This window comes from Larus michahellis, chromosome 2, assembly GCF_964199755.1.
Source record: "Larus michahellis chromosome 2, bLarMic1.1, whole genome shotgun sequence".
Lineage (NCBI taxonomy): Eukaryota > Metazoa > Chordata > Aves > Charadriiformes > Laridae > Larus > Larus michahellis.
This window is the reverse complement of record NC_133897.1, coordinates 21,205,167-21,232,142: the sequence shown is the minus strand read 5'-3', so window position 1 is coordinate 21,232,142 and position 26,976 is coordinate 21,205,167. Positions and strand designations below refer to the sequence as shown.

At 35.5% G+C, this 26,976-nt stretch overlaps 1 protein-coding gene across 5 annotated transcripts in view; it reads left to right on the top strand.

Annotated features, from left to right (window-relative positions):
* Positions 1 to 26,976, top strand: part of MLLT10 (MLLT10 histone lysine methyltransferase DOT1L cofactor) — a 146,995-nt gene that overhangs the window by 65,175 nt on the left and 54,844 nt on the right. For all 5 annotated transcript variants that reach the window (XM_074574494.1, XM_074574493.1, XM_074574492.1 and 2 more), the window contains 3 exons: positions 5,580 to 5,675; positions 13,384 to 13,639; positions 15,711 to 16,277. In XM_074574494.1, coding sequence (XP_074430595.1) covers positions 5,580 to 5,675; positions 13,384 to 13,639; positions 15,711 to 16,277 — 919 coding nt within the window. The remainder of the gene's footprint in view (positions 1 to 5,579; positions 5,676 to 13,383; positions 13,640 to 15,710; positions 16,278 to 26,976) is intronic.

Below are 26,976 nucleotides of genomic sequence, written 5' to 3'. Positions count from 1 at the left end.
TTCCTGAGACAGAAATGAATTGCAAATAAGCGTAAACACCTTCAACAAGTTAAATGATACTTCCATGTGGAAATGTTATGAATTAATAATGCCATTAGAGAAAAGCTGTACTCATCCATTCCATCTGTACTGGAAAAGTTATCATTCACTTGCATTATTCAGTCTTCTCAGACAGTGAGGTCCAAACTGTGAAGGATAGATTTGTTAACATTTATTTTGTTGGTAACAGATCAGAGTTAAGATATAATTATATGTGTATCCTTAATTTGATATTTTGATGAGGTGATATTTTCATTCAGTAGTGTGATGTTTCCTCTGAAAGTACTTTAAAGAAAATGAATGAGCAAGTGCTGATCTTTAGAGTGATCCAATGTGTAAATGAACTTGTCCTAGTTTTGGCTGGGATAGAGTTAACTTTCTTACTAGCAGCTAGTATACTGCTATGTTTTGGATTTAGGATGAGAATAATGTTGATAACACACTGATGTTTTTATTTGTTGCTAAGCAGTCAAGGACTTCTTCAGCTTCCTAAAGGGAAGAGGGAATATAGACAGGAGAACTGACCCAAGCTGGCCAAAGGAATATTCCATACCAAACTGTATTTGTGAAATCATATTTTGTAGATTGAATATTTGTGGAAGAAACAGAAGCAATGAAAATGTGCTTTTTTTCCCTTTTCCTCTCCCCTGCCCCACAAGAGGGCAATGTACAGAAAGTGCTGTAGAATTCCAGAAATCTTGCACCATATTAGTTTTCTTATCTTGCAGCATGTAACGATTGGAATTAAGACGGTATTACATAATTTTTTAGATAAGAAACAAAAGCCAAAAAAGAGATCCCTAGTGATAAATGAAGCTTTCTGATTAATCATGACATATGAACTCTAGGTATTTTGTATTGGTATTTAGCTACATCATAAATCAGGGCTCTTCAAGTTCTAGGATGAATAATGTTACAGCTGCTTACCCAGTGGCTGCATGGCAATCGCGCCTTATTTTTCTTACAGTAAGAAAGGTTTCAGGAGCTGCCTGAATCCGGTCTGTTGAGCTACCCTATTTGTGAACCGAGACTGAAGGTTGCTTTGTCAGTTTTGTAATTGGCCCTGTATTTTTTTAAACGTATTCTTCCTTGGAATGTTTCTTCGGCTAAATCCAGTTTTTACAGAATGTAGCATTGCATTTATCAGCTCTGCAACTATCTTATACAGGTGTTTGGAACATCTGAACTCATGCCTATGAATCTTTAAAAAATTGAAGTCTGAGTATATAAATGGGATACATGGGTTCTGCCTGGCCTTGGAGCTCCCTTAGCTTTTGCTTATCATCAATATTGTTTTCAGTCCTTGTTAAGAGTAATTTCTGCCTTTTCTTTCCTTATGGTAAAGCTTGTAAAAGGTCAGACATTTGATATCATTACCTTCCCTAGAATGGTGGGTTTCCATGTGGCTTTCTGGATGGATGTTTATCTTAGTGAGGTTCTGCTACGGGATTTTTGGTGGTTGGTTTTTTTTTTTTTTTTTTTAGCTGTGGCTGATCAGAGGAGGTCTTAAAAAAGCGAAGCATGCAGTGAGTTTTCCATGAATGGCCAACTGTTTGTTTGCTTGTTCGTTTGTTTTCTGGTGGCAGGGAAGATGGCTAGTTTGTGTGTCCTTTGATACAGACTCGATTGAAAGCTGTCATATTTGTTAAATATTGTGGGAATTAACGTCCCTCTGTTATTCCTTTTTTGGATCCAAAAGTGGGTATTTCAGAACTTATGCTTTGTATGTGTTGAGGGGTATTAGTTGTTAAGCATAAATAAGTAAGTTTGAATTAGAATAAATTACTTATGGTGTGATTTGTGCTGTCTGCCTAGTTTTACCCAGCATGAGTAGCTAGATTTGCTGAAGCCTTTAGGTTGCAATAGAGTTATTTTTCTTCGTAATTTTCCCAGGAGCTGGTACAGTGCTGTGTTTAATCTTTTAGTATGGGAAAGATGATGATATCACAATGATGTTTTGGTAGTGTTTTTCCCAAGTCTGTGTCAGTTCTTCGTGTTCTGCCAGTGAGTTCAGGTGCACAAGGAGTATAAACCAGAAGACAAGACCCTCGTCTGAAACTGCAAATCAACAAGTTAAGAGCCTGCCTGCCCGGACACAGGAAAAGAATCCAATAGAAGACCCCAGTCCAAAAATCACCATTGGACTAAAAGACACGTGGACAGAGTGTGAAGAATGCATGAGGGGCGGGTGTAGAGATCGCAAGGGTATAATTGCCCAAGGATTTCTTTGTTCAGGGTCCCTCTCTTTGGAGGCTCCCAGCCCAGGCTGTCCTTGCTGCTGTACCTTTCAGTTAAATTAATTACTTTGTAAAATATGATGCCAGAGGCTCTGCTGCGGGAAACCTAGGGTCAACCCTGAAGAAGGAGGAAGCATGCCCTAGAGTGTGTGTGTGTGTGCATGTGACACCATGAATGGTGTGTGAATGCTCGGGCAGTGGCTTCTCATTTAACAGTATGCAACTTTATAGTGAGAAAAGGGTGCAACTGCAAGGAGTTGCTTTGTGGGAGCTAAGCCTCTTCATCTCAGCAGGTTGTTGCTGAAATTTTTATTCTTATCAATGTAAAACCTGAGCATTCCTTTCAAAGGTTTTCCTGCAATGAAATGTTCTCCATTTCTTTGATGTTATTTGCATCTGGAGTCAATTCACATTCAGAAGTGAGACTTCTGAACTTTCCTTAAGAAGAAAAGAGAAAAGAAAAGAAAAAAAAAAAAAAAGAGGAGGGATTGTTAGAGGAGCTATAACCTAAAAGGAGGAGGGAATGTAGAGTTAAGGACAGCAGTCATCCTGTGGATGAGATCTTTGTATGCAAAAGGCCTTTGGGTGGGGTACCCCTCAGTGGCCTTGAGTGGTAAGCTGTAACCTTGGTAAGGTGTTCTGGCAAACTTTGCGTTGATATTTTGGATCTAGTAGAGGAATTTGATGTGGTTGTTGATGCTGCACTTTACAGAACTTAAAGCAAATTCTTTCCAGGCTCTTAAGTTGTTTATGCCTCCTGCCTTCCCCTGTTCTTGTATCCGTCTTTCCTCCTTCTTGACACGTACTTTTCTGTTGAGATGGCTATCAAAGTGATTTCAGTACATTTCAGAATGTAATTTGAAGTCCTTCTGACTGTTCCTTTGATCAGAATTCTGTGTTCCTTTGCCTTTCAGACAAAATTAACACTGGAAGTAAAAGAGCTTGTAAACCATGTTAATTTAAACATTTCCTGTTGTTTACTGATATTACAGTGAAGTTTCATCTTAAAGCGTATTAAAGTCCTTGCCTCTTGGCTACAAAATGATAAATAAAAAAATTTCTTGAGGGTGATTTGAATTTCCAAGTAAAATGATGAAAGCTAAAGAAACTCGGGCAGTGGCTTGGATTTCCATTTCTTAACTTCCTTCTTGAGGAGGCTTGTTTGGGATTCAGTGAAATTGTTACTCAAGTTTATCTAAACATGTACACTGACGATACACTAAGCAGGGTAACTAGCACTGATGAAAGGCTTTTGGATCAACAGATTTGACGGATAATATGGCAGTCGGTGTAGATGCTTCTGTTTTCTCTTGATCCCTGCTTGTTTTCTGGCACTATGGGGAGCATTTTTGGCACTGTTGCATTTGAGAAACTATTGAAAAGACACTGCATTTGAATCCCTCGTGTCCCTTTTTTTTCTTTCTTTCAAATGTGTATTTTCCATGTCTAAAAAAACCTAAACAAACAATCCCCCCTCCAAACAAAAACCCCAAAAGAAAACAAAAATAGACCCCCCGATCTAAAACTCCCCCAACAAGCCTATATTAGGTTTTAAACAATTGAAATCCTACTTTATAGTGTACATTATTGTAATTATGACACCTGCACACTTTGTTATGAAAGAGAAAACTCCATATTTATATCCAAGCAGCACACCGGGAAAAAATACGAAGTTCACTTCAGCATATGAAAAAAACAAACCTAGAAATCCCCATCAACCTTTTAAAGAGTTCTTTTGGGCCTTCCTTTGAGGATTAAGAAGTGTTCAAGAATCAAATGACTTAACATATTGTATTCTAGAAAGTATATTTGTGCATGAAATTATGGTGAAGATAGCTTTGCTACTTTATTTATGAATTTTCTTGGCTAAACTGTATTTTCTTCCTGGCAAAATTAGGTTATAAGTTTAGTTAAATGGATTTGGGGCTGGTTAGAGACAAGGTGATCTCTAAGTCAGCTGGTATTTCTTGTTCATAAAGGCAGAGATAAATGTATTTTGCTTTCAGCTTTGCATCTAGATTGTCAATTAACTGATTTTACTTTATCAGAGAATTAGAGAACCCATTTTCTTATTCTCTCAGACTGATTCCATGGTATAAGTTTCTGATGTTTCTTCTCTTGTGACTGAAATAGAAAATTGATGCTTGGTGATACCTGAATAGAGTATGCACATATTACATCTTGTCATGGTGCTTGGTGAGAGTGGTTGTGCAGTTGCTGTTGAACAAATTACATTTTCTTTTGAGGGTCTGGATAGTCATTTTGATAGTTAGAGAAAGATCAGCATGGATCATTTTTAAGAGTCAAAACAGTTACTGAGTTTTCATATGGCTATTCAGACTTACAGATTTTAAATTGTCTTCCTCATCCTTTCAAGCTACTCAATGAGAGTTTTAAACCCCTTGTGTCACAAATATTGAACTCCTCCTGTATTCTAAGTCGAATTGTTAATTTTGTTAGACTTGGGGGGGTTTGTGTGTGTGTATTTGTCTGAATTATTTAAACAAGCACAGTTTGTGTCTTATTCTGTAATCCTCTAAGAATTGACTTCTACCAGTATGGGAAGACTTCTGTAGTCTATGTAGACTTATGCTCTAAAGGCTCTGGGTTAAGAAATTATTTTCTCTCTGTTTGTACAATTTCATTCACATTGCCAATGCTTCATGTTATGTTTAAAAAAATATATAAAAAATTACATTTTCAGCCTCCTTAGAAAGCACACTTGATTTGTATCACTTTTGATATTCTGTTCAGTTTAACATGGAAGATGCTTACTTAGTATGTAAACTGTATGCACCTCTTTGGGAATGAAATCTAAATCAAACTTCACATTCTTATGCATGAAGATGTCAGTAGGGGAGCCAAAGCTGAAACCTTGCATTAATTTACAGTAATATCCCAACAAAAAATACTGTGCAGGTGCAGAAATGCAGGAAGACAGAAATCTTCGGTGAGAAATGCAGGAAGACCTCTGAAGCAGCAGCCATGTCTCTGTTTTTAATCCAGTTTCTTTTGTTGATTGATTATTGGGAAGATGGATAATATTAACAGTAGTGTATTCATAAATGCTGGCTATAATTGAAGAATTTAAGTTTGTGTGTTTTGAAAGCAAATATAAATACTTGATTTGCTTTTATAACATTATATTATAAAAATTTCAAAACATTAATGTTGTTTCCATTAAAATATCACAGGACATTATTACCATCTCTCTTAAATTTTGATAACACTTGATGCTACGTAAAATGGGTTATGTTAAAGATGAAGCTGAACTTAGGTCATATTCTCTTTTGTAACTTCTAGAAATATAAAGAGAAAGATAAACACAAGCAAAAATACAAGAAGCAGTCGGAGTCCTCACCATCCTTGGTTCCATCTCTTACTGTAACTACAGAGAAAGTAAGTCAATGTGTTTTTCCTCCTCTTCCACTTCAATTACTTATGTTGAAATTTCATGATGTAATCATTCCAGTATATATACTGGAATGATTCTATATATATAATGGCTTTATAATGGCATAGATTCTATAATAGTCTTGGTATTTTTTCCTATAATGTAAAATCCTAAAATACTTTGAGATTTCTAATATGAAGAAAGGCTTAGATTTTTGTAATTGAATAGTGAGTAATTAAATGACTCCAATCAGGTGCCACTGATACTACAGTAAGTTTTATTTCATTAACTTATGTTTAATAATTTGAGAAGTTTTAGAAAATCTTTCCTTTGAAATTCACTTGTGTGTGCTGAGCTGTCGCTGAACCTCTAAGCGTTTAAGTCGGTAATTATGAAACTATCATAGAATAGTTTGGGTTGGAAGGGACCTTTAAACGTCATCTAGTCCAACCTCCCCTGCAGTGAGCAGGGACATCTTCAAGTAGATCAGGTTGCTTAGAGCCCCATCCAACCTGACCTTGAATATTTCCAGTGGTGGGGCATCAACCACCTCTCTGGGCAACCTGGGCCGGTGTTTCAGCACACATGTAAAAATTTTCTTCTTTCTGTCTAGTCAAAATCTTCCCTTTTTTAGTTTGAAGCCATTACCCTTTCTTCTATCACAACAGGCCTTGCTCATGTTTCGTATGCCTGTAATACCACGTTGCCTTTTTAGCAGCCTGCTTCATTACGTTCTGTGGTCTTTCCTTCCTGTTAAGGTGCTAGCAAATGCCTAACTCAGGGGACAACGTAGAGGGTTAAATGATGACAGTTCTCATTGTACTCTACAAGAATCGCTTGCACTATCCACAAAAAAAAGTGACACTAATGATGGTATTACAGAGTGGGCAGCAGTATTGAGAAATGGGTTTTCTGCCTTCAGAGTTGGAAAACATTTGTCCCATTCATGTTTGACATCTGAGTCTGGGAATCGTGGTTTGAATTAATTAGCCATCAGTATGTCAAGCACTGTTTTTTAGCAAAGATGCTGAAGTTTGTTTTAACTGTATGTAGTTTGGCTCCTGATATGCAGTATTCAACAAATATGTCTCTTTGCATATGGTACACCAAGACCTTGTCAGGACAGGGTGAAACAATTGAAGTACCAACTTTCTCTAGTCCCTGGAAGTATTCCCTTATCTAGTGGTATCAACTTCAAGAAACATCACCAAGAAAGTTAGGTTTTTAGTATGCTTTGGATATTTCTTTATTTTCAATAGTAGGATTATTAACTTGAGGATGTGTACCTGTTAACATCCCATTATTTGTGACTCACGCTTCTGATAAGTCTTGTTTCTGGTTCTGCTGTGATCTTTTTGACACTATTGTGTATAGTGAAACTTACTGTTCAGTGGTTTTCTGAAACTCCCAATAACTCTTTATTAAAAAAGAGAGGGTAGACTCAATTTACTTCTTTGCTGTTTTGATTTAAGAGAGATTAGGCATTGCAATCAGTGGGTGTGACAGGTTTTATTGAAATTAAGTTGTAAAACTCTTTGAATAGTACTGACTGGTTCATGTGATTTCTTATTTCATTTTATTAATTTGTCCTGAACATATTCCTCTTAAGTTTGAGAGAACTTGTAAATGAGGCTTCTTGTGTGGGATCTTCCTTTAAACTCCACAATTTTTGTTTGTGTTTTGTGCTATGTATAATCCTATCTTTCTTGAATTACATCCATTTTGTACTTTTTCTAATCATCATAAGTTTTAACAAAAAGTGATACTGCTGTATATTTGTGTAAAAGTGAAAGAAAATATATTGAAATATTGGTTATTTTTGAGTTCTACCTATTGAAATATGCTTTTAATGCTGAGGACACAGTTGGGTTCTGTTTTTCTGCTGACCTCTTGCTTTGTTCTCCCTTGTCTTTTCCTAATTACAAGGTTTACGACTCAATGGTGTACATTTCAATTTCAGTAAGGTGAACAAGAGTAAGATCCCATTTTTAGCAGACCTCTATTTAATCCAAGTAAAGAATGAAAATCTTGCTGAGTTGTTAGCCATAGTGTTAAGCAAGATTGTACTAAATATGTACGTATAGCAAGACAAATGTATTTTTGTAGTTATGTCTATAGGATTTATAATAGAAACATTTTTAATATTTTTATGTTCTTTTGAATACCTAATCCTCCTCTCTTTATAGTCTTAAAAATCATTAAATAGATGGATGATAAAAAACTGTTGCAAATCCTATGGCAAGGTAGAGCTAGAGCAAATACTACAGAGAACAGACACTCTCTATAATTCTAGAACTTAAATTATAATTGAATTGAACTAAACCAGAAATATTCATTGTGGAATTTAAGTATCAACATGTGTCCTTTTAGTTTTCTTTTTTTAACCTTTTGCATTCTGTAATTTTTTTCTATTAAGCTATCTGCTTTGTTTTCTACATTCTTTGTATAATGCTTCAGATCATCAGAAAAATTGGTGTTCGTTGTTTTTAAATGAAGTTACTAAGTGTGATTGTGTTTTTTTAAAAAGTGGCTGCTGGATATTTGGAAGTGATTTTTTTGTGGCTAGTTCCTTCAGTTGTCTTTTAATTTTTTTCCTAAGTCCTTTTGACACCATTTACATGCATTTGCTTTTGTAGGTTATAAATTCATAGTGAGTTCCTCAAAAATTTGAAATTTTAATAATGTAGCAAGATTTGTTTTCTTCGGAGATAAATATTTGGTTCAGAACATTGTATTACTTTTTGCATCCTTTTACATAGAGTTGTCAGAATTGATTTGGACTTGATGTCCTTTTCATAGCAGTCTGTCTTTGCAGTGAATACATTATTTTATCATGGTATATAATCACTTCTGCTACCACACTGGGGGGAACTGGAATTTGAAATTAATTTTTTTTTTCCTTTTTAAAGAAGTTAAATCCATTGTGGTACAGTGGTAATGACCATTTGTGCAGGTGATGCCTTAAAGCATGTTTTTATCTGGATGAGTGGTTTCTTAAGATAGATTCCTGAAAGGCTGCAGAATAAGCTGTGGATTTACATTATGTGAGTTAGTATACTTGATTTCCCTGTTTGTTCTGCAAAATTTAATTCCAAGAAATTTTACTGAGGTTCCAGTCCAAATGCTGTGTAGAGTTATGAGTATGCTTTTTTAAAGGCATTTTTGTGCATCCCTGTACTGTCTCAGCAAACACTGCTTAGTCTGGGTCAGTTAAGTTTGAAAAGTTCTGAAATAAGAAATTCTTAACTACTCTTGATTAATGCACAAACAAATTTTTCACGTTTCACTTGGGGCATAGATATAGAATGTTTTAAAAAAGACTAGAATAACTTAGGAATTTGAATTCTCTCTCTGCCTCTTCAGATGAGGTTTTCTTCTGGCCATCATCTTAGTTGTGAAGGGCCATCAGCCCTTCATTTAGTCCTGGTAAAAGCTTTTGTCTCTGGTTTTGAGCTTTGGCTTGTATTGAGAGTTTAAAAATGTGTATGGTTTAACAGATACAGAAAAATACATTATTTTTTTTTTGTGGGGTGGGGAGGAGTGTTACTAATTAAAACAAACCTCCAAAACATTGATGTACATAGATGCACAAGACAGTGTATCTGTATTCCAATTGTATCCAGTAACTAAATAAAAGATATTGCAAACAAAAAGTACAGCTGACTAAAGTTTATCTGTAATAGTAGAGATGACAATGATAACCCTCTGCAGTTCACCTTGACTATCAGCCCAGCCTGGTTCTCAAGGGAGGCACTCTGATCGTACCACAGTGGGATACGGAAGAGAATTAAAAGAGTTAGGGAAATCTCTGTTCGATATGACTGAACATCATCATCCCACAGCGGTGTGGTGTTTGTAGGCTATGGGACATGTGTGTGCATGTGTGTTGGGTTTTTTTTTGGTTGGTTGTTTTTTTCTTGGACCATGCGCTTACCATCTGTCATTCTTGTGGAGAATTACCTGCCATAGTCCTTCCCTTCTCTGTGCAGAGTACTACCCTATACATCTGTATTAGGGCTAAAGGCTTCTCAAGCCTTGGGACGTACTGTGTACAGCAGGAATTATTATTATGCCTTTACCACAAATCTAAAGCTTTTCCAGAAGTTTTAAGACTTGCTACAGGTGGATGGTACAACTCTTCAGGGCACACAGAGTGATATATGGGGGGGTGTAAAAATGACAGTAGCTATCTGTGCACCAAGTTGGCAATGTAAAAGTGTGCTTTTCGGGGAACAAAACTTGCTAAGTGGTTTATGGGAAGCATAAAGGAACCCTGATACACACAAAGTTAACTTGATAACTTCATGAAATAGTCAAGTCCTCCCAAATAAACCAAGGAATGGAGTTGGGTGAGAGCATCAGGGGAATCTCCTGTTTGGAGGATGTCTGTACTGAAATGAAGGAAAAAGACTGACTGCAGTGTGAGCAGTGAAGGGAGGAGCCTCGAGTAGTGTATTCCATTTAAAAGCATGTGCTGGGAGGGGACAGCATTGTAACCTGGGGGGGCGGTGGGCTGCAGAGATGGAAGCCAGTCAGTAAATAACCTCTTATTTAGAGGCGTTCTGCCTCTATCCTCAGATCCTTGCTCCCTGCTCCACTCACTCTCCTGACCTCAAAAAAACCCCAAAGCAAAAAATGCTATAACTTTGCCGTGGCATATTAAGGTTTTTCTGAGACATTTCTGTTAGGCCTTTGTCTTTTAGAACCAGCATTTTAGAAAAGCAGTTTGTTTAGTGGTATGTAGGTTATTATATGAACCAAGTAGCTTAATAATCTAAAGCTTGTGCTGCAGTTTTACCTTACATCCTACTGCATATCTTGTGGGTTCTCAGAGAGATTGATGTATGTGTATATGGTTTAGGGCACTTTGTTGTGATTAGCTCCTTAAAGTAAGGAATATAATCTGTGGAAAAAAACCACCACAACTGACCAAATGATACCAATTTTACTTTGCTTAGGGTGTATAGCATCATATTATCATTCAAGGTAATCTAAGTAAGCATGTAGGTTTCGGTACACTTTACAGCACCTTCCAAAACAGAAATATCTGTTGGAGCAAAATTTTCAAAAGCAGAACTGCGAAGTGCATGCATGTTTCCAGGAAATCTGCTAAGAACAGGATTCAGGCATGCTATCAAACCAAGTCTCCGCACAGTATATGCAAATTAATGCCTACTTGTCATTGTGTAGCCCTGTCCAGTCTGTAGACCTATGTTAAACTCTTTATTTCCCTTTAAAACAAATACATAAATAAATAAAATTCCTGCCATAATGGAGAAGAGGTACTAGATAACATCAAACTATGGTTATTGATACCTATAGAGAATTATCCTTGCAATTAATGTTCCACTGAATGGATAGGAGGTAAGAATTAGGAAAGGAAGGAACTGGATAAGAGGAGAAATCCTGGATCCTAGAAAAAGCCTGACTTTTAGTTTGGGTTATTGCATGTCTGAAAACCCTTTGTTCAAATGACCCAAATTTGAACCACTGCTTCTTAACTCAGGTCAAGTGAAACGTCAGTTTCAGGAAAATTGAGCATACTTGTGTACTTTGTAATAGTTCAAAAAGTTAACTACTAAATTTACCTGAGAATTGACTCCATCTTCATTAGAAACAGTGTCCTGTTTGAGCAACGCAGGACTGACTTCTCTTCTAATGCTTGGGAAAACTGCACTTTTAGAAGACTCTAGTGTCTGAATTCATGAAAATATTTACTTTCTAGCCAGCTAGGCTATGTGGGATTCAAGGTCTCGGTGTTTTCGAGCCTTGCCAGGTGCATGGATGAGGAGGAGCGAGGCCCGGCCTGGCCAACAGGATTATTTTATACGGTGAACGTCACATTCAGTATAAATTAGAGTGTTTGCTGCGTAGTTCTCTCTGTCCCTTGATGGTGGCGGTCCAGAGAACTCCTTGCCCCGGTGCCGGACCCCTGAGCCCTTCCCTTCCTCCCGAAGCCTCAGTGCTCGCAGTGTCTGACATTTGCTGTCCACTGCTGGGAGTGCACAGCTTCCTGCTGATAGAATTGGCTGAGTATAATCCTTGTATGTTTTACATTGGTATCGGGATCAATACTGGTTCTTTAGTGTTATTGTTAATGATTTAGTCTTACAGTCTTTGGGCTATAGTCTTAGTCTTTAGTCCTATTAAATCTATTTGTATTTCAGCCCTTGTGTTTCCTTGTTTTCTCGGATTCCCCTTCCCAGGTGGAGAGGGGTCATTGGATGATAGAATGATTGTCTAAAAGACAATAAATTGTTATGGGTTGGTAACAAACAGTTACCAGTATAGTAATATGAATTTGAGGTAAATTATTTTTAACATTGTACTTTAACAGACTTACACTGATTTTTCTTCACTGTTATTCAGAAAATCCATAATATGTTTTTATTGCAGTTCATAATAATTCGTACAGGGCAGTAGGCAAATAGAGTAAAATTTTCATCTTCCTCAAAGCTTGCATATTTAGTTGTCTTCTGTCATTTCTAACTGAAGACAACTTAAGTTGTTGTTCTATGTAAATTAAGTTCTATATAAAAATTAAGTTCTATGTAAATGCCTTAGCTGTTCTACTAAAAATATGGAAAACTTTTTCTACCAGCTATACAAAGATGAGGAAATGTTTTGCTGTAGTCCTAAATTCAGCATGCACCCCAGTCACGGAAAATGTGTGTATATGCTCAATTTTAAGAGGCATGTGTTTGTGTAGTCTCTAATGGAGATCAACTTAGATACTATTTTAGACTCTCTTCTATAAAGAACTGGAAAACAAACTAAACTTGCTTTGAACAGATGAGTAGCTTCTAGGTTTGATTCATATTCTTTTGATGAAGAAGCTTTATGCAGCCAAAAGGCTACTTTACTAGCCGGTTTGAGTATAAACATCATCAGAATAGTATTTCCTTTTTCCTAATTTTGCTTTAATTTTCTTTCTTCTGATATTAAACTTCTGCTATTAGAACTCCTTTTTTTGATTTTATTATGAAAACAGTTATATTCCTTTGTGTGGTTTCCTGATGCTGTGCCCACAGTTTCCCTGCCCACGTAATTGCTTTCTGTGAATCTATTTTGACTATATGTAGTTCGCCAATATGAACAATTCTGACAAAATTTAACATAAGAGTAACAGGCCTAAAGATAAAATTTTTGAAAGCCATTTGTCCAAAGGGCAGCTGGGCTTGTTGGAGTTGATTTTGGTTTGGTGTTGAGACTATAAAGTCTTAAAAATGCAAGTTCTTAGGTTTTGAAGCCTTCACATCAGTTCCACTGCTGATGGAGCAATGTTTCCAGTTTGACAAAAAAAACTGCATAAAAATTGTATTTTCAGAAAAGCATTTAAAGACTCATTTTTTCTTTTTTCTTTTTTAATTTTAAGCAGTAAAATAACAATATCCTGTTAAATAGAATGTAAAGCCTGTGTAACCACAGATTTGAAATTAATCCTTTGACCTCAGTGAAGTAAAAATTTCAACCAAAGCCGACGTTATTTTTGTGCATTTTTCCCACGAAATGAAGTTTTACGGTCTTGAATTGTTTGCTGGAAATGTTAACAATTCAGTTTATGTAACTCCTGCTGTTGGCAGTTACCTTAGTATTTGAACGTTTCTAAGTTTAATTGCAAGAATGAGTTCTTTTAAGCAGTTCTTTCGTTACAGTTTTTTGTGTGACCTAACTATTTCTTTTCTTACTTCTTTTCTCTTATCAAAATGCTAGACATACACAAGCACTAGCAACAACTCCATGTCAGGCTCCTTGAAGCGGTTGGAAGATACTACAGCTCGATTTACAAATGCAAATTTCCAGGAAGTTTCTACACACGTTTCAAGTGGAAAAGATTCTTCAGAGGCTAGAGGGTCAGAGAGCAAAGGGAAGAAATCTGCAGGTCACAGCTCAGGTCAGAGGGGAAGAAAGCCTGGTGCTGGAAGAAATCCAGGAACAACTGTGACTGCAGCTAGCCCTTTTCAGCAAGGTATTAATTGTTACACTGTAACACGACTTCTGCTTTGACATGAATTAGAAATCTTACATATTTAAAACTTGAAAAGCAGCTCATCCGTTATCCTCAATAAAGAGGATGTTGTTTCACTTTGAAGAGAAAATAACTTTTTTTTTCAGGGAAAAAATATTCATTGTGATAACATGAAAAAAGAAGGTTGCGCATCTTTAAAGGGCAAAACTGGTGCTTTTCTTTAGACTCTTAAAGTATTCTCTTTAACTGCTAAAAACAGAAGTTTCTTTATGTTCTGAAAAGTTAATCTGAAAAGTTAGTAAAATATAACATATGAATCTGAGTATAGAGGTCTTCCTTAGCTCTTTAAGAAAATACTACTTCGGATTTTTAGTTAGTGCTTAGTAGAACGAAACTGGACTACCTGATGTGTAGGATGTGGTGTCCCCTAAATAAATTTTCAACATGCAGACATTTAAAATATACCATTTGCTTCAAAGTGGAAGACCTTTTTACTTTTATTTTTTTGTAATTGAAATACATAAGCAGGAGATGATTACGTGACAAGTATATATGGTTTATTTACCTTATGTAATAAAAAAGTTTGACATTTTGAACATGCTAAAACCCACGAAATGCACTGTTGACACTTCTAAAAAGCAAATTTTATTATGGCATCTTTGTCAGAGTTGAAGAAAGATTAAAAAAAATTAAACCTCTGGTTTTTTATTACTTATCTAACAAAACATGTTATTTTGAAACACAGCAAATTAGACGTTCTAGAAAATAATTGTTTTTCCTTAATTTTCACTGTGGCATGTAGGTGCTGTCTGTCCTTTCTGCTTTATGATGTTGCTCTTTCTTTGAGTTTGTTTATGCAGTCAGCACTTTTAAATTTGTCTAGAACTCTTTCGGTATTTCAGGCTTTTTTTACTTGAAAAACAGAAGTGTTTTATTTTGTTTAAATTTTCAAAACTTTGAAAAATACCTTCTGGAATCCTGCATTTAAGGAAAAATGTTGCTCACTGCAGATGGCAAAATAGATCTTTACTATGTGCATGTATTTTCTTTAAAGCTGCATTAAATGAAGTTGACGTAAGTTATTTAAAATACAAAGCAACAATGTTTTTATTATTCTTAAATTGCTGTATTAATGTAAATTGTATCTTAAATGGCATTCCTAATAATGTTAATGGAGTACTAATGATAAAATAGTAAGTTTTAAAGGACTTTTTTTATTCCTAATGTCATATTTAGGAGTGTTTTCTTGACGGGATAGTCATCATCATTCTGAGTTCTACAAAACAGTATCCACATGCAGGCAACCATATAAAGCTAATGAATTTCAGTGAAAGTAGATGTTTGTATTTCCTAAGCGTGCTTCATTTTCTGCCTTGCATGTGCTAACACAGTGATGAAATGACCGCATTCCAAATCTTACAGAAGGAATGTAATTCTGTTACACAAAAGATCTTTATGATTCTCTGTTAGTGCTATAGAAGTCTTAAAATGCCAATTTTATACGCTTTTCTCCACTTCCTCTCATGTCCTTTTGAAAAATACCTCTTCTGTGAAACACCTCCTCAGCCAGGGTAAATTAAGTGCAATTGCTGTTCCCTTGACCTGTGTCAGACCCTTGATTTAGGTAGAATGGTAAGGAAGATTGCAGGCATAGTGTAGATGTGATCATAGCACGTTTCTATCAGCCGCCTTCTTTCTATGTATGTGCATGGTTAGAAAAAACGGCTCTGACTTGCACCAAGTGTTTGTTGTGTCTTCAAAACATGAGGGATGTCCAAGTTGCCTAAGCAGCAAAGTTCTTATTCTCCTTTTACTCTTTTTCACCTTGTTTGTGCCCTAAATTCAAATCTGAATCTCAGATAGGAATCTGAGAATCAGATCCAGCAGAGCGAAGATCAGCAGGAGAAGCAATGAGTTACCTTAAAAATAAATTCTTTAGCTCTTGGTAATACTTTCCATAAAGTCCTTGCACTTTAAAGTTGTGTATTCTAAGATATTACCCTTCCCCAGGAATTTTCGTCAACTATAGTAAAAAAAAATAATTGTACTACTTCTTTTCTTTCTTTTTCAGGAAGCTTTATGGGCACTCCTGGGAGCATGAAGTCATCTTCTGGAAGTTCAGTTCAGTCTCCCCAGGATTTTTTGAGTTTTACAGACACAGATCTGCGAAGTGACAGTTTCACACATTCTCAACAGTCTTCGTCAACCAAAGATGTACATAAAGGAGAGACTGGGAGTCAAGAGGGGGCTGTCAATTGTTTTACTTCCTTAATTGGTCTCCCTTCATCATCAGCTGTTTCCCAATCTAAAAACTTTGACAGCTCACCTGGAGACATAGGTAATTCAAGCCTTACTTCTACAGCATATAAGCGAGCTCAAACTTCTGGAATGGAAGAAGAAACTGTAACAGAGAAGAAACGGAAAGGAAATAAGCAAAGTAAACATGGGCCTGGTAGACCCAAAGGAAATAAAGGTCAAGAAAGTATTTCCCATCTTTCAGTTTCTTCTGCTTCCCCAACTTCATCTGTGGCATCTGCTGCAGGAAGTGTGACAAGCTCTGGTCTTCAGAAATCTCCAACTTTGCTCAGGAATGGAAGTTTACAAAGTCTTAGTGTTGGTTCATCTCCAGTGGGTTCAGGTAGGCATTTATTGTGTTTGTTTTCTTACCTCAAAATATGTCTTTATTATTTAGGGCATAATTCTGAGTATGCTTTTCAAGAACAGAGTACCATTTAAAATATCTTGACAGTTGCATTGGGAAAACCAGTAAAAATTAGAATATACTGTTGGAAGAGTAAGTTTTGTTCATTTAAGGCGCCACTATGGTGTAGGTGGCTGTAGTAGATTGACCTGTGTATTGACCTATATTCTATATAAATGCAGGTTTTGATGCTGTAGGAGGAAAAATAAGTTGCATGAAAATAGGTTCTTTGGAAATTACATGTGACAATTTTAGCTAAAATAAGTGATACTTTATACAGACTATATGTTCTGTATGTTCTGTTACATAGAGAAAACAAAATCAGTACTCAAGCATGTCAGCTGTGCTGAGTATGTCCCTCAATTATTTTTTCCCAATTTATCATAATTAACAATCAAAATGTCTATATGGAGAATTATAAGTTTAAAAACATAAAAGGATATTGAATCTGGACCCCTGTGCAGCCAGATAATGTTTTCTTGTGTGTTTTTTTAGCAATTGAAATTGGATGGTTTGTTCTTCCTCTGTTCTAAGTGTGATGTGCATTTGGGGCTGTGAGAGGCTTCCTGTTCCCAGTAAATCTGTGTGTGGAATGACCTTGCAGAATACTGTAGCTACCAAAGTCTCTGTTGCTTTGAAGTTTCTTTCAAGGCCTTTGTGTTTGGATAAAAAAATAGCAAACTCTCTGATACCTCATTTTTGTAACTTTGAAATTTTGTCCTTTTTGTTGTTCTAGCGGATTTTTTGCTTAAGTTTTCCATTTTTGGGGGAAAGAGGAATGGAACTTGAATATTTTGTAGTGGGCAGGGTTTTATGCTTTCATATTGTATGTTTTCACTGTATAAGTAAGAGATGCTTTAAAAATATACATGCTTCAAGAAATAAAAAACTTCATGTTTGTTTCAGAACAAGGCAGGTACTTAAACACTTCATGTCAAAACCACATTGTTTTAAATCTTTGTTAGAGATAGATGAATGATGATTATTACGGGTATGATGATTATGATGATTATTACGGGTATTAATGGCAGTAGCAGTGGCAACTATATTAGAAAATATTTTTCTTGCAGAAATGGTATGTGGCAAAACTTCTTAGTTGACTATCCATCTTTTTTATTAAAATGCAGTTTTAAAAACATCCTGTCTGTTACGGACTGAGATCATCCATCAGATTTAGATCACTGTTCTGATTATTTTAGTATGAACTTTCTTGTTCCTTTATAAACTCTTTGAGGTGGATTATGTATTGTTGTAGTTGTGGTAACAGATGGAAGTACAAGACCTTGGTTTGAAGTGAATGACTTGTATTTCCCACCTTATATTTTTCTTAGAATGTTCTGGTTTTATCAGCTTCTAGAACAGGCCTTTCCCTGGCCAGGTCCATCCTTGCTTCCTTTGTCCTCTTTATTACACCTCACTCTTCCATCTATAAAATGCCAGTGGTAATGTTAAACTCCCTTTATAAAAAGGCTTTGGAATACATGGATGGAAATACCAAGTAGGTTTTATTACTTTTATCATGATATACAGCCTATAATTTCAACTCTGTTAAGCATACTTAGACTCTTGCAAGCCAGCATTAGTCCTATCCTCTAAAATAGGGATAATTTCTGAAGGTGCCAAAGAATATAAATGAAAAACAAAAAAAACCCCAACCAAACAAAAACCATCAACAAAATCATCTCAACAAAAGCCTGAAAACCCAAAGAAACAAAACCAGATGGATTGCCTTTGCCTTCGAGCACGAGCTCTAAATTCATTCACAAAATTCTGCTTGACTCTGAGCATATTGTTTTAATGTGCCCTTTTCCCTGATTTCCCTTCTTTCTTACGGTCGTAGTCCTGCTTTCTTCACTTCATCATAAGCATTTTCTGGGTTTAGCAGTCCATTTACAACTTTGTTACAATGGGGAAGGGCATATGAGTATTATCAGTATTATCAGAAACATACATTTTCTCAGGTATGATATGCTGATGTTTCTCTTTGAAATGTCTCTATGTTATCCAGTAACAAAATATGACATGTGAATCTAAACGATTTGACCCAACCCCCCAGATAAGATTTTGTGCATGTAAATGTAGTGAGAGAAAATACAGGGGAAGTCAAGCCAAAAAAGTTTTTACTGACTCTTACTTGGAATTGCCTCATTACTTCAAAGAAACAGAATTGGGAATAAGTTAGACCATATTAAACAAAAGCTTTTGAGGCACTTTTTCAAGAATCTCCTCCTCTTTTTTCTTTTTTCTTTTTTTTTAAATAACCTTCTTAACTGCAGCTATCTTAAGCTACCATTCTTTCTCCACTTTCTGAAGTGTACTTGTTGAGATCCATAAAAATTGTGAAAATCATTACTTCACAGACGTGTGATAATCCTGTTCACAGTTAATGTTCTAATTAAATATGAAATACCTTTTAAGGGGTGATGCTGATTAATTATGTGCTATTTATAAATTAAATGTCGTCCATAAAACTTTTATTCAGAGCAAGTACATCCAGCACATTTTGTGAAAATATGTGTCCTCTCCAAACTTTTTTCCAGTCCACAGAACTTCTGTTTTCCTGCTTAATAAGAACAGAGATGTAGCATGAGTACTACAAGGCCACGTATTAAAAGCTGTTACAATACGTACACTCAGGTTGTATTACAGTTGGCAAGCAACTGATCTGATGCTATCAAAATTTTGGGCACTTGAATGTTCAATCTTAATGCTCTTTATAATTTTTACTGAAATGTATTTATATTATGATAGGAAACATTGTATGTGCTACTTTACCAATGTACTCAAAGGAATGAAAATTAATTTTAAAAAAAGAAATAAAATGTAGTTGGTAGGGTGATAAGGACTTTTTCTTTCACATTAACATTTTTCTACTATATCTGTTCCTATTGGGGGAAAAAAAAGCTTCTTAGCCAATAACAGCTTATTTACAAACCATACTTACCTTTCTGCTGGAAATTCACAGGCACTGTAAGTTTGTTGTTTAAGAAGACATAAGTCAGTTGTCAGCAGGAGTGATACAAAGCTGATACCGGTTCCCCCAAAATCCCACTGGTCTTTGGAGTGATTTCAGGATCCAAATTTTTTTAATAGGGGAGGGTTTCATCTGAACTCTACAATTTATGGAGCTGTTTAACTTTTTTAAAGTCACACTATTTGTATTCTCAGGATTAAGTTAATTCTTAGCATCCTTCTAGGCAATAATACTTAAAGATTTCTAGTCTGAAGTATTGTAAAGCAGTGATCCCTTCTGCTGAAGATTTTTATTTTTTTCTTTTCACAACAATGGTGATTAAAGAAGAGAAAACCTTCATCCAGGGAATGAAAGAGATGAGTAGCATCTTGTCCCAGTGCTTACCTCTGCTAGTGGTGGATTCCAAGATCAAATGTTTCCTTTACCATACTCGCACATATGTGCAGAAGCTAATAAGGTGGTGGGGAGAAGAAAAAAAATACAGTTATGATAAATAACTGTCATACATTCTGTATTTTTCTGTCAAGCAGTTTGTGCAGGCTCTGGCTTCTCTTTCTTTGGAGTACACTCCAGTGTGTGAAGAACTTTCTAAGAACTCGTGTCCCACACCAATAGAGGGGAAAAAAGCATTTTGTGTGACATACAGTACCTTTTGACTTTTGTGGAATAATGCAGCAAGGTAAAATGAAGAGCAATCAAGTGTCAGAAGTAAACTGAAATTTCTGTTTTATGGTAGATAAAGTTCTTGCACAGTTATCTTCAAGTTCTATATGGATACCTTCTGCTGGAAGAATTACAATGCTTCAAGTGTACAGAGATGCTTCTCTGTCTTTCTCAATTCCATCCTTGATTTCAAGTGAACAACAAATCGTATAATATCAACTTTAGTTCCTGTGGGGATCAGGAGATCATTTGCTTCAATATTTTAATTTTTGCATAATTGATTTTATGCCCGTAGGAGTACTGTAAACCCTACAAGAGCTTATAAAGCAATTCTTTTATATTTTTTTTTCCTAAGAAGACTGGAGAAGGTTAAATTCCAAATTGGGCCTTGAAATAGTTAGCCTGTTCTTTCAGCACCACCTGTGCCCATCTTCTGAAATTCCTTTGTCACAATTGAGGCAATCTTATAATTTGTCTTCCTACATTATCTCTACATCATATATGGTCTACCCTTGACCAGTCTTCAGTATGCTCTGGTTGGTAATACTAGACAGTTTTTGGAAGAAAGTACGTATCCAAACCCAGTATTGTACTTTAATACAGCAATATTTCAAACTCTGATTTAGAAACAGGTAATGTTTTTTGGCACAGGTTCCTCTAGGTTGATCTTATGTCTTATGCAGTCAAATTTCAGCTTTATACAGGAGTTTACTAAGTGCTTCAGCTTAGTCTGTGTATTTTATTCTCTTTTCTCATCTGATTCAAGAAGTGATGAAACCTCTGCTAAGTATTAACACTTCTGTGCAAGGAGGTATCTTACTGTTAGGCTCATTGTCATACTGATGATGTAAGAGAACTCTGAGCTTCAAAGTAGATGAGTAACTTGAAATCATTCTCATTGAGACACCAAGTCCCTCAGAGCGTATATTAAATCTTTATGATGATAGTTTAAACTCCTCTGTAGTCTTTGACTTACTAGCTAAATCTAGAACCTAATTCTGTGCTGTATTATCCTTACATCAGTTTGGCATGTGAAATAGACTGTAACCGAGCAAATAATGCATTTCAAAATACAGTAGTTAGTAGGAAATTGTCAGGCAGTTTTTTATTCCCAACATGCAGAAATTATTCCTAACATGGTATGTTCTATGCTTTTATCAAAGATTGGGAAGAAATTAAGAAATCATTACTGCTTGCTCTGATGGTTCACGGTGATTTCTAAAAACATATGTTGTAAGAAATATACTCAGGTGTAATGAATAATAATTCTGTGATTAAGAAAGTTTTGTACAAAAACTACTGAACAATGAACCTTGTAACAGAGATGTGTTTTGAAAATAATTATGAAAAACATCTGAATAATGATGGAGAGCTGAACATTATCTCATATTGAGATGCTTTAGGACGAAAAGACTATTGTCATCCCTGTGGTACTTATTTCAAGAAAGGATGGAAAAGTTTTATCACTTGAAATTGCTCCATAGATATTGCAGGCAGCAGAATACTATATTTAATTCTGATATTACTTTCATCCCAAAATACGAATATATGAAAGTTAAGAAGACGCATACAATGATCAAGATTTTAAAAAAATAGCCTTTTCAGAGAGTCTTAAACTCTTTGTTAGAATGAAGTATCTTTGATTTGAGAATATTTCTGTTTACAAAAATGGCTAAAAGCGTGATCATAATAGTTATAAAGGAAGAATTAATATTCCTGGTCAAGAATTTTTTTCATTCATAATTGCATACTTCATACTGGTAATCGCGCCATTTTCTGTGTTTCGTTTTTGTATTTTAAAGTTGACAGAAAAGTACAGACCTATAGTGCTTAATTAGATGAGCTGCTGAAAACAAGAAATGTTCAGCCTTTCCACCTTTGAAGTCTCAAGGCTGCCTGACTTTCCATGGAAGCAGTGGTTTGTGCATTAGATACAAATCAACTCACCTGTGAATGTCACAAGACTAGAGACTCTTGAAGCATTGCATTGAAAAAAAAAACTTGATTCAAAACAAAAGAAAGTTTTCCTTTCTCAAAAAATTGTAGATTCTTTTTTTTTTCTTGAGTGAAAACAGATGTGAGGGTGTTCTTGAAGTGGAAAAATGTCCCAGGGAAGGGAAGGTAAGTTCTAATAACGAGGGTATAGCTTGCATGTTGAGCTGTTTAGGCCTGCTTATATCAAAGATCTTGGCAGCTGTGGAAATGAGATTTTACCTCACTAGTTAATTGTTGTATGAGAATGTAAGTGTCAAGTTAAAATAGAAATTTTGAAGATTATATACTTGAAAGTAGATTAACAAATTGTGACGTGACTCTGGGCATTACTTTCTAAATATATCATAATATTTCAAAATATATCATAATTTATTTATTTATTATGCACTGATAGTCAACAGAAAATAATAAGTTTAAATTATGAACTTGTAATACATCTCAGACTTTCCTGAGTTCCTTTTAGGTCTTTTATTTAAAAGTAACGTAAAGAAGATTTTGGTAGTTATTAATTTCAAGAGAAAGACGTAATACTTTTAGACAGCTGAGTGAAAAAATGTGATTATTTATAAACTGTTTGAAATCTTGTTTTTGTTCAAGCTTTGCAAATCTTGTACCCAAATATGAATTTAGTAATGAATAAAATAAATTCTTTAGGTCTAGATTTTTGCCCATACAGAATTATTTGCAGAATAGGCATCTAAATATGGTCTTTTGGAAACGTAATTAATACCTGTATGAATATGTTGGCTTTTTGATAGTTGTATCTATATTGGCAGAGAAGAAAATGGACTGGGGGAGCTTAAAGGCTACTTAAGTTACTGTACTTACTACTTTTCAAATGTAGCTATAAATCTTTCATGTTTGGTGAGGGAAGGTGTTCAAAGAAGTCTATGAGCTTTTTGTAAACTGTTTGCTTTGAGATTATGTTAGACCTATAAGCTTGTGAAGTGCCTTGTATATATTTGGTGTTAGGTTTGAATTCCTAATAAAAACTCACTTATTTTAGGCCTAGGTAACTGAGACTGTATCGATGAGGTCTAGCTGACAGCTTTGCTATTACTGTTCCCTGCATAGTGAACAAAATGAACTGCCTGCTTTTCCAGGAGTTGATTATGCAGATATATGGACTAAAAGTATGTGGTATTATCTCTATTGTATTTAATTTAAAAAAAAAAGTCATAAAGAGAAAATGTATTGAAACTTCCAGTTTTGTGCTTGGATTATGTTAGTTCTTTAGCTCTTTTTATAAAACTAAAAATTAGAATTTAAACTAGAACAGGGGAACAAGGAGGCACTCTGAAGCAATTAAGATTTCTATCCTATCATATGTCTTTGTTGCAGAACTTGGTATTTGCTTTAGAGGTGTATCCCTTTTCTGAAGATCAAGGAAATATTCCTTAAATGAAATTCTATCGCTGCATGGAAACTGAAGTGAGATACAGGTGTTGTTTGCTTACTTGCAACTGTTTAGCTTACAGGATCTCCTTTAAAAATTAGACTTACCCCCTCCCTTCATTTGATATCACTTTGTATATATATATATTTAAATTAAAATATACATCTTTTTGAGTGTGAACATTTTTCAGCATCTGGAGTCAATTTACTAGAGTACGGCATTCCTTGTAAGTCAAATGCAAGATAGCAATCAGTCTTTTAACTCCATAAAATCTGTTAAAGGTGACATGGGAACATAAAAAAAAGTGTGTGTGGGGTGAGGGCAAAGAGACTTTACTATAAAAGGAGCAGAAGGGTTTTTTTACCCCTCCTTGAAAATTGTACTTTTCAGATCTTACAGACTTTCAAGTCTTTCATAATTCAAATATAGCTGAAAAATGTGATGTGTATGTGTTGATAGTATTTGCAGCATTTTTGTCACTCTGAAGACTTGTCCAATTTATATGGTAAAATTCTTTTTTTGTTGTAGTAGTTGTCAGTCAGAGGTGATAGCACCACAGTCAGGTTTTTAAAATCAGAAGGAAATGTACTTTGCATTTAAATTTTCCATTTATTTGATGTGAAGAGCTGCAGTATCAGAAGTTAAACTGAAAGTTGTTTGAGGGTTATGATTAAGGTGACTAACTTCTATATAAGAAGAAGGTCTGATGTCTAGAGCTGCTGTTGATTATCGTAATAATTTCTGAGATTTCCCTGTAAAGTTTTAAAAAGGAAACAAGACATTTAAGTAGAAATACTAACACAATGTAGTGGTATAAGGAAGATTAGTTACCTTAAAATAATTGATCTTTTAACTGAAAGCTGTTGCTCGGGGACAAATCCATCAAGACTTATAGTGGACATATTCCTGTGTTGAGGTATAGGAACTATACTGTCTCTATACTATGGTCTTTTTAAACAGAGTCTTTTTAAACTCTTTTTAAATATAATCAGACCAAGCGTCTGATTATCAACTCCACATTTCTCTATGCTTCCTTTTTACTCCAGTAATTTATTTTACTTTCTTAAACAGGTTGCACGGAGGTGATAGGACTAAGATCAGTGGCTTTCTGAAGCTCCGGGTAGCCTGTGGTGTGGTGTCACTTGGTATGACACTGGGGCACGTGCCCCACAGCAATTCTTGTTTTGTAGCAAAGTGTTTGAAGTCAGGCAGTCCACAGGTAGCTCCATTTGCTGTGGTTGATGACAATCCAAACACCTAGCTCTACTTAAATTGACAGGAACCAATTGGGGTAGCTTTACAGACACAATTGAAGATTTCAATAGCTTTTGTATTTAAGAACACTTTAAAAAAGGGAAACAGTGTCTGTCTGGATGCAAAGATGTGTCTTCGCTTCCCTAAATGACAATACATCCCAGTGCCTTTTCACTGTGCGGCAGTTCCTGATACTACAAAGGTTACCCATGCTAGTTGCTTAAACCCTTCAAGATCTTTGTGTTGATCCACCTGGATATGACCTCATTTTAACAAATCTCCTCAGCATAAATAAAATGCAAAAAGTTGTCACAGATAAGCTAACACCATATTTCCAGAAGATTACTCAAATAAACCTGTCTTTCAGCATAACTGAAAAAGTTTTGTAGCAGTTGGGTATATAGGTATGCCATACGCACAAAGTGTGCTGTCAAAATGCTTAGCAAAATAATTCTTCTTAAGGCTTTTGTGGTGGCTTTGGACCAGTGTAGCTCTAGAAACTTGAGTTGAGAAGAGATTCATGGAAGCTGTAAACAGAGCTGAAGAATACAAACATGCGTCTGGAATTTATGCATGAGTAATCCTATCAGATCCTTTGTACTTGGCTTGGTTTTGTATCTATTTCCCATCGTTTATTTGTTTAGAACATTAATGAGAAGGATTTCCTGATAAGAATGACTAGAGGTTCCAAGTAAATTAAAAAAAAAACAACAAAAAAACAACAACCCCAAACCCCCATTCCCACATTCCCCCAAACAAATGAAAAAGCAACTCATGAGCCATTAATATAGTTGGCTTTCATGTAAGATTCTCAAATGCAGATTATTTATTTTTTTAAAAAAGTGTGATAACAGTCATGGACTAATTCCTCATCTGAAGGATTAATGGTTGGTTACAGCAAATAGCATCCTTTCAGGGGCCAAAGTCACTAGGCCTTTTTTCTGCTGTGGGAGTACTGGTAAGCTTATAATTCAACTTTGGGTTCTGTGCGCATAACCAATTAGCTTAAAAACAGGTAATGAACAGTAAAAGCATGGTGACTTGGATGTAGGTATTAATACGTAATCAATTCTGAGATATTTTGAATCTAATTGAAATAAATGAGCTGGAAATAACAAAGTCTTCCTGAGCAGCATTGATTTTAAGGAAAACTAATTGGTAAGGTTTTAAAGCAAGCAATAGCAGCTACCATAAGGATTAGATGAAGAGAGAAAGGATTCAGGCAAGACTGAAAGCGCATAAGGCAGCAGAGATGGAAAATAAAGGAAAACAATGAATGTGATTTCCAGCTATTACAATGTATAGTTTTTTGGCATATGTGATTACTGCTCACCATCGCTAACCTTTCTTGACACCTTAGCACATTGGAGTTCAATGGCTTGGCTGTACGTTGTAGGAGAAAACTAGGTGGCTGGGAGGGTACTTCAGCGCAGGAAAAGTCAGGAAAGAGGTAGCTGCCAATAGAGGCAGTTATACCAGGAACCCAGACAGTAGCTCTTTTTTCCTTCCAGAATAAAACACCTTTTTTCATCTGCCTTCTGCTAATTTATGGGGTGTGGAAGGGAATAGTGGTAAGGGGAACAGTTCTCCTTCTGTTCTGTTTTGAGGCTTGAGGGGAGTCTTGAGTTAGCTCCATCAGTCACAAGGAGAGCTGATCTACTGTTGGCCCTTCATCATGTAACCGGATGAGGTCTGTGTTAGAACAGTTTGTTTCAAAGGAATTGGGTTAAACAGGACGTTTTCTTACTTGCATCTCATCCCAAGGTTGGATATCTGTAGCTATTGATCTCTTCCGTGAATCGGTCACTTCCATGAATTTGTCTAATAATTTTTGAACCAATTTATGCTGTAAATATCTGAAATGTGAGAAGTGAGTTTTGTATCTTATGCATTGTAAAAGGTTGTACTTTGTTCACAGCTGTTGCTGATCATGTTTTGACCTTCCCCTAAAACCAGTGAATAGTCATTAAAAATATTCAGCATCTTTACAGTATTCATAATTGAGACATTTCTGTCATTTACCCCGTTATCTTTTTTTAGACCTGGATATCTTAATACCTTCTTGTCATTCATACTCTATCTTTCTTACGCATTCCAGATCTTTTTTAGTGCTACTATAGTCTTTTTGGAAGCATAGGTAATATTTGAAATATAGGTGCAACGTGAATTTTTAAAGTGGCATAACTTTGCTTTTTGTTTTGTTCTCTGTTCCTTTCTGATAATTCATAACACTATATTTGTCTCTTTTGATCATTGTGTGACAGTCTCTTTACTTCCTATCGGGAATCTTAAGAATTCCAAAAAAAGAGACTTTCAAAGTGCAAATCCTTTTCTCATATAATTATTCTATAGTA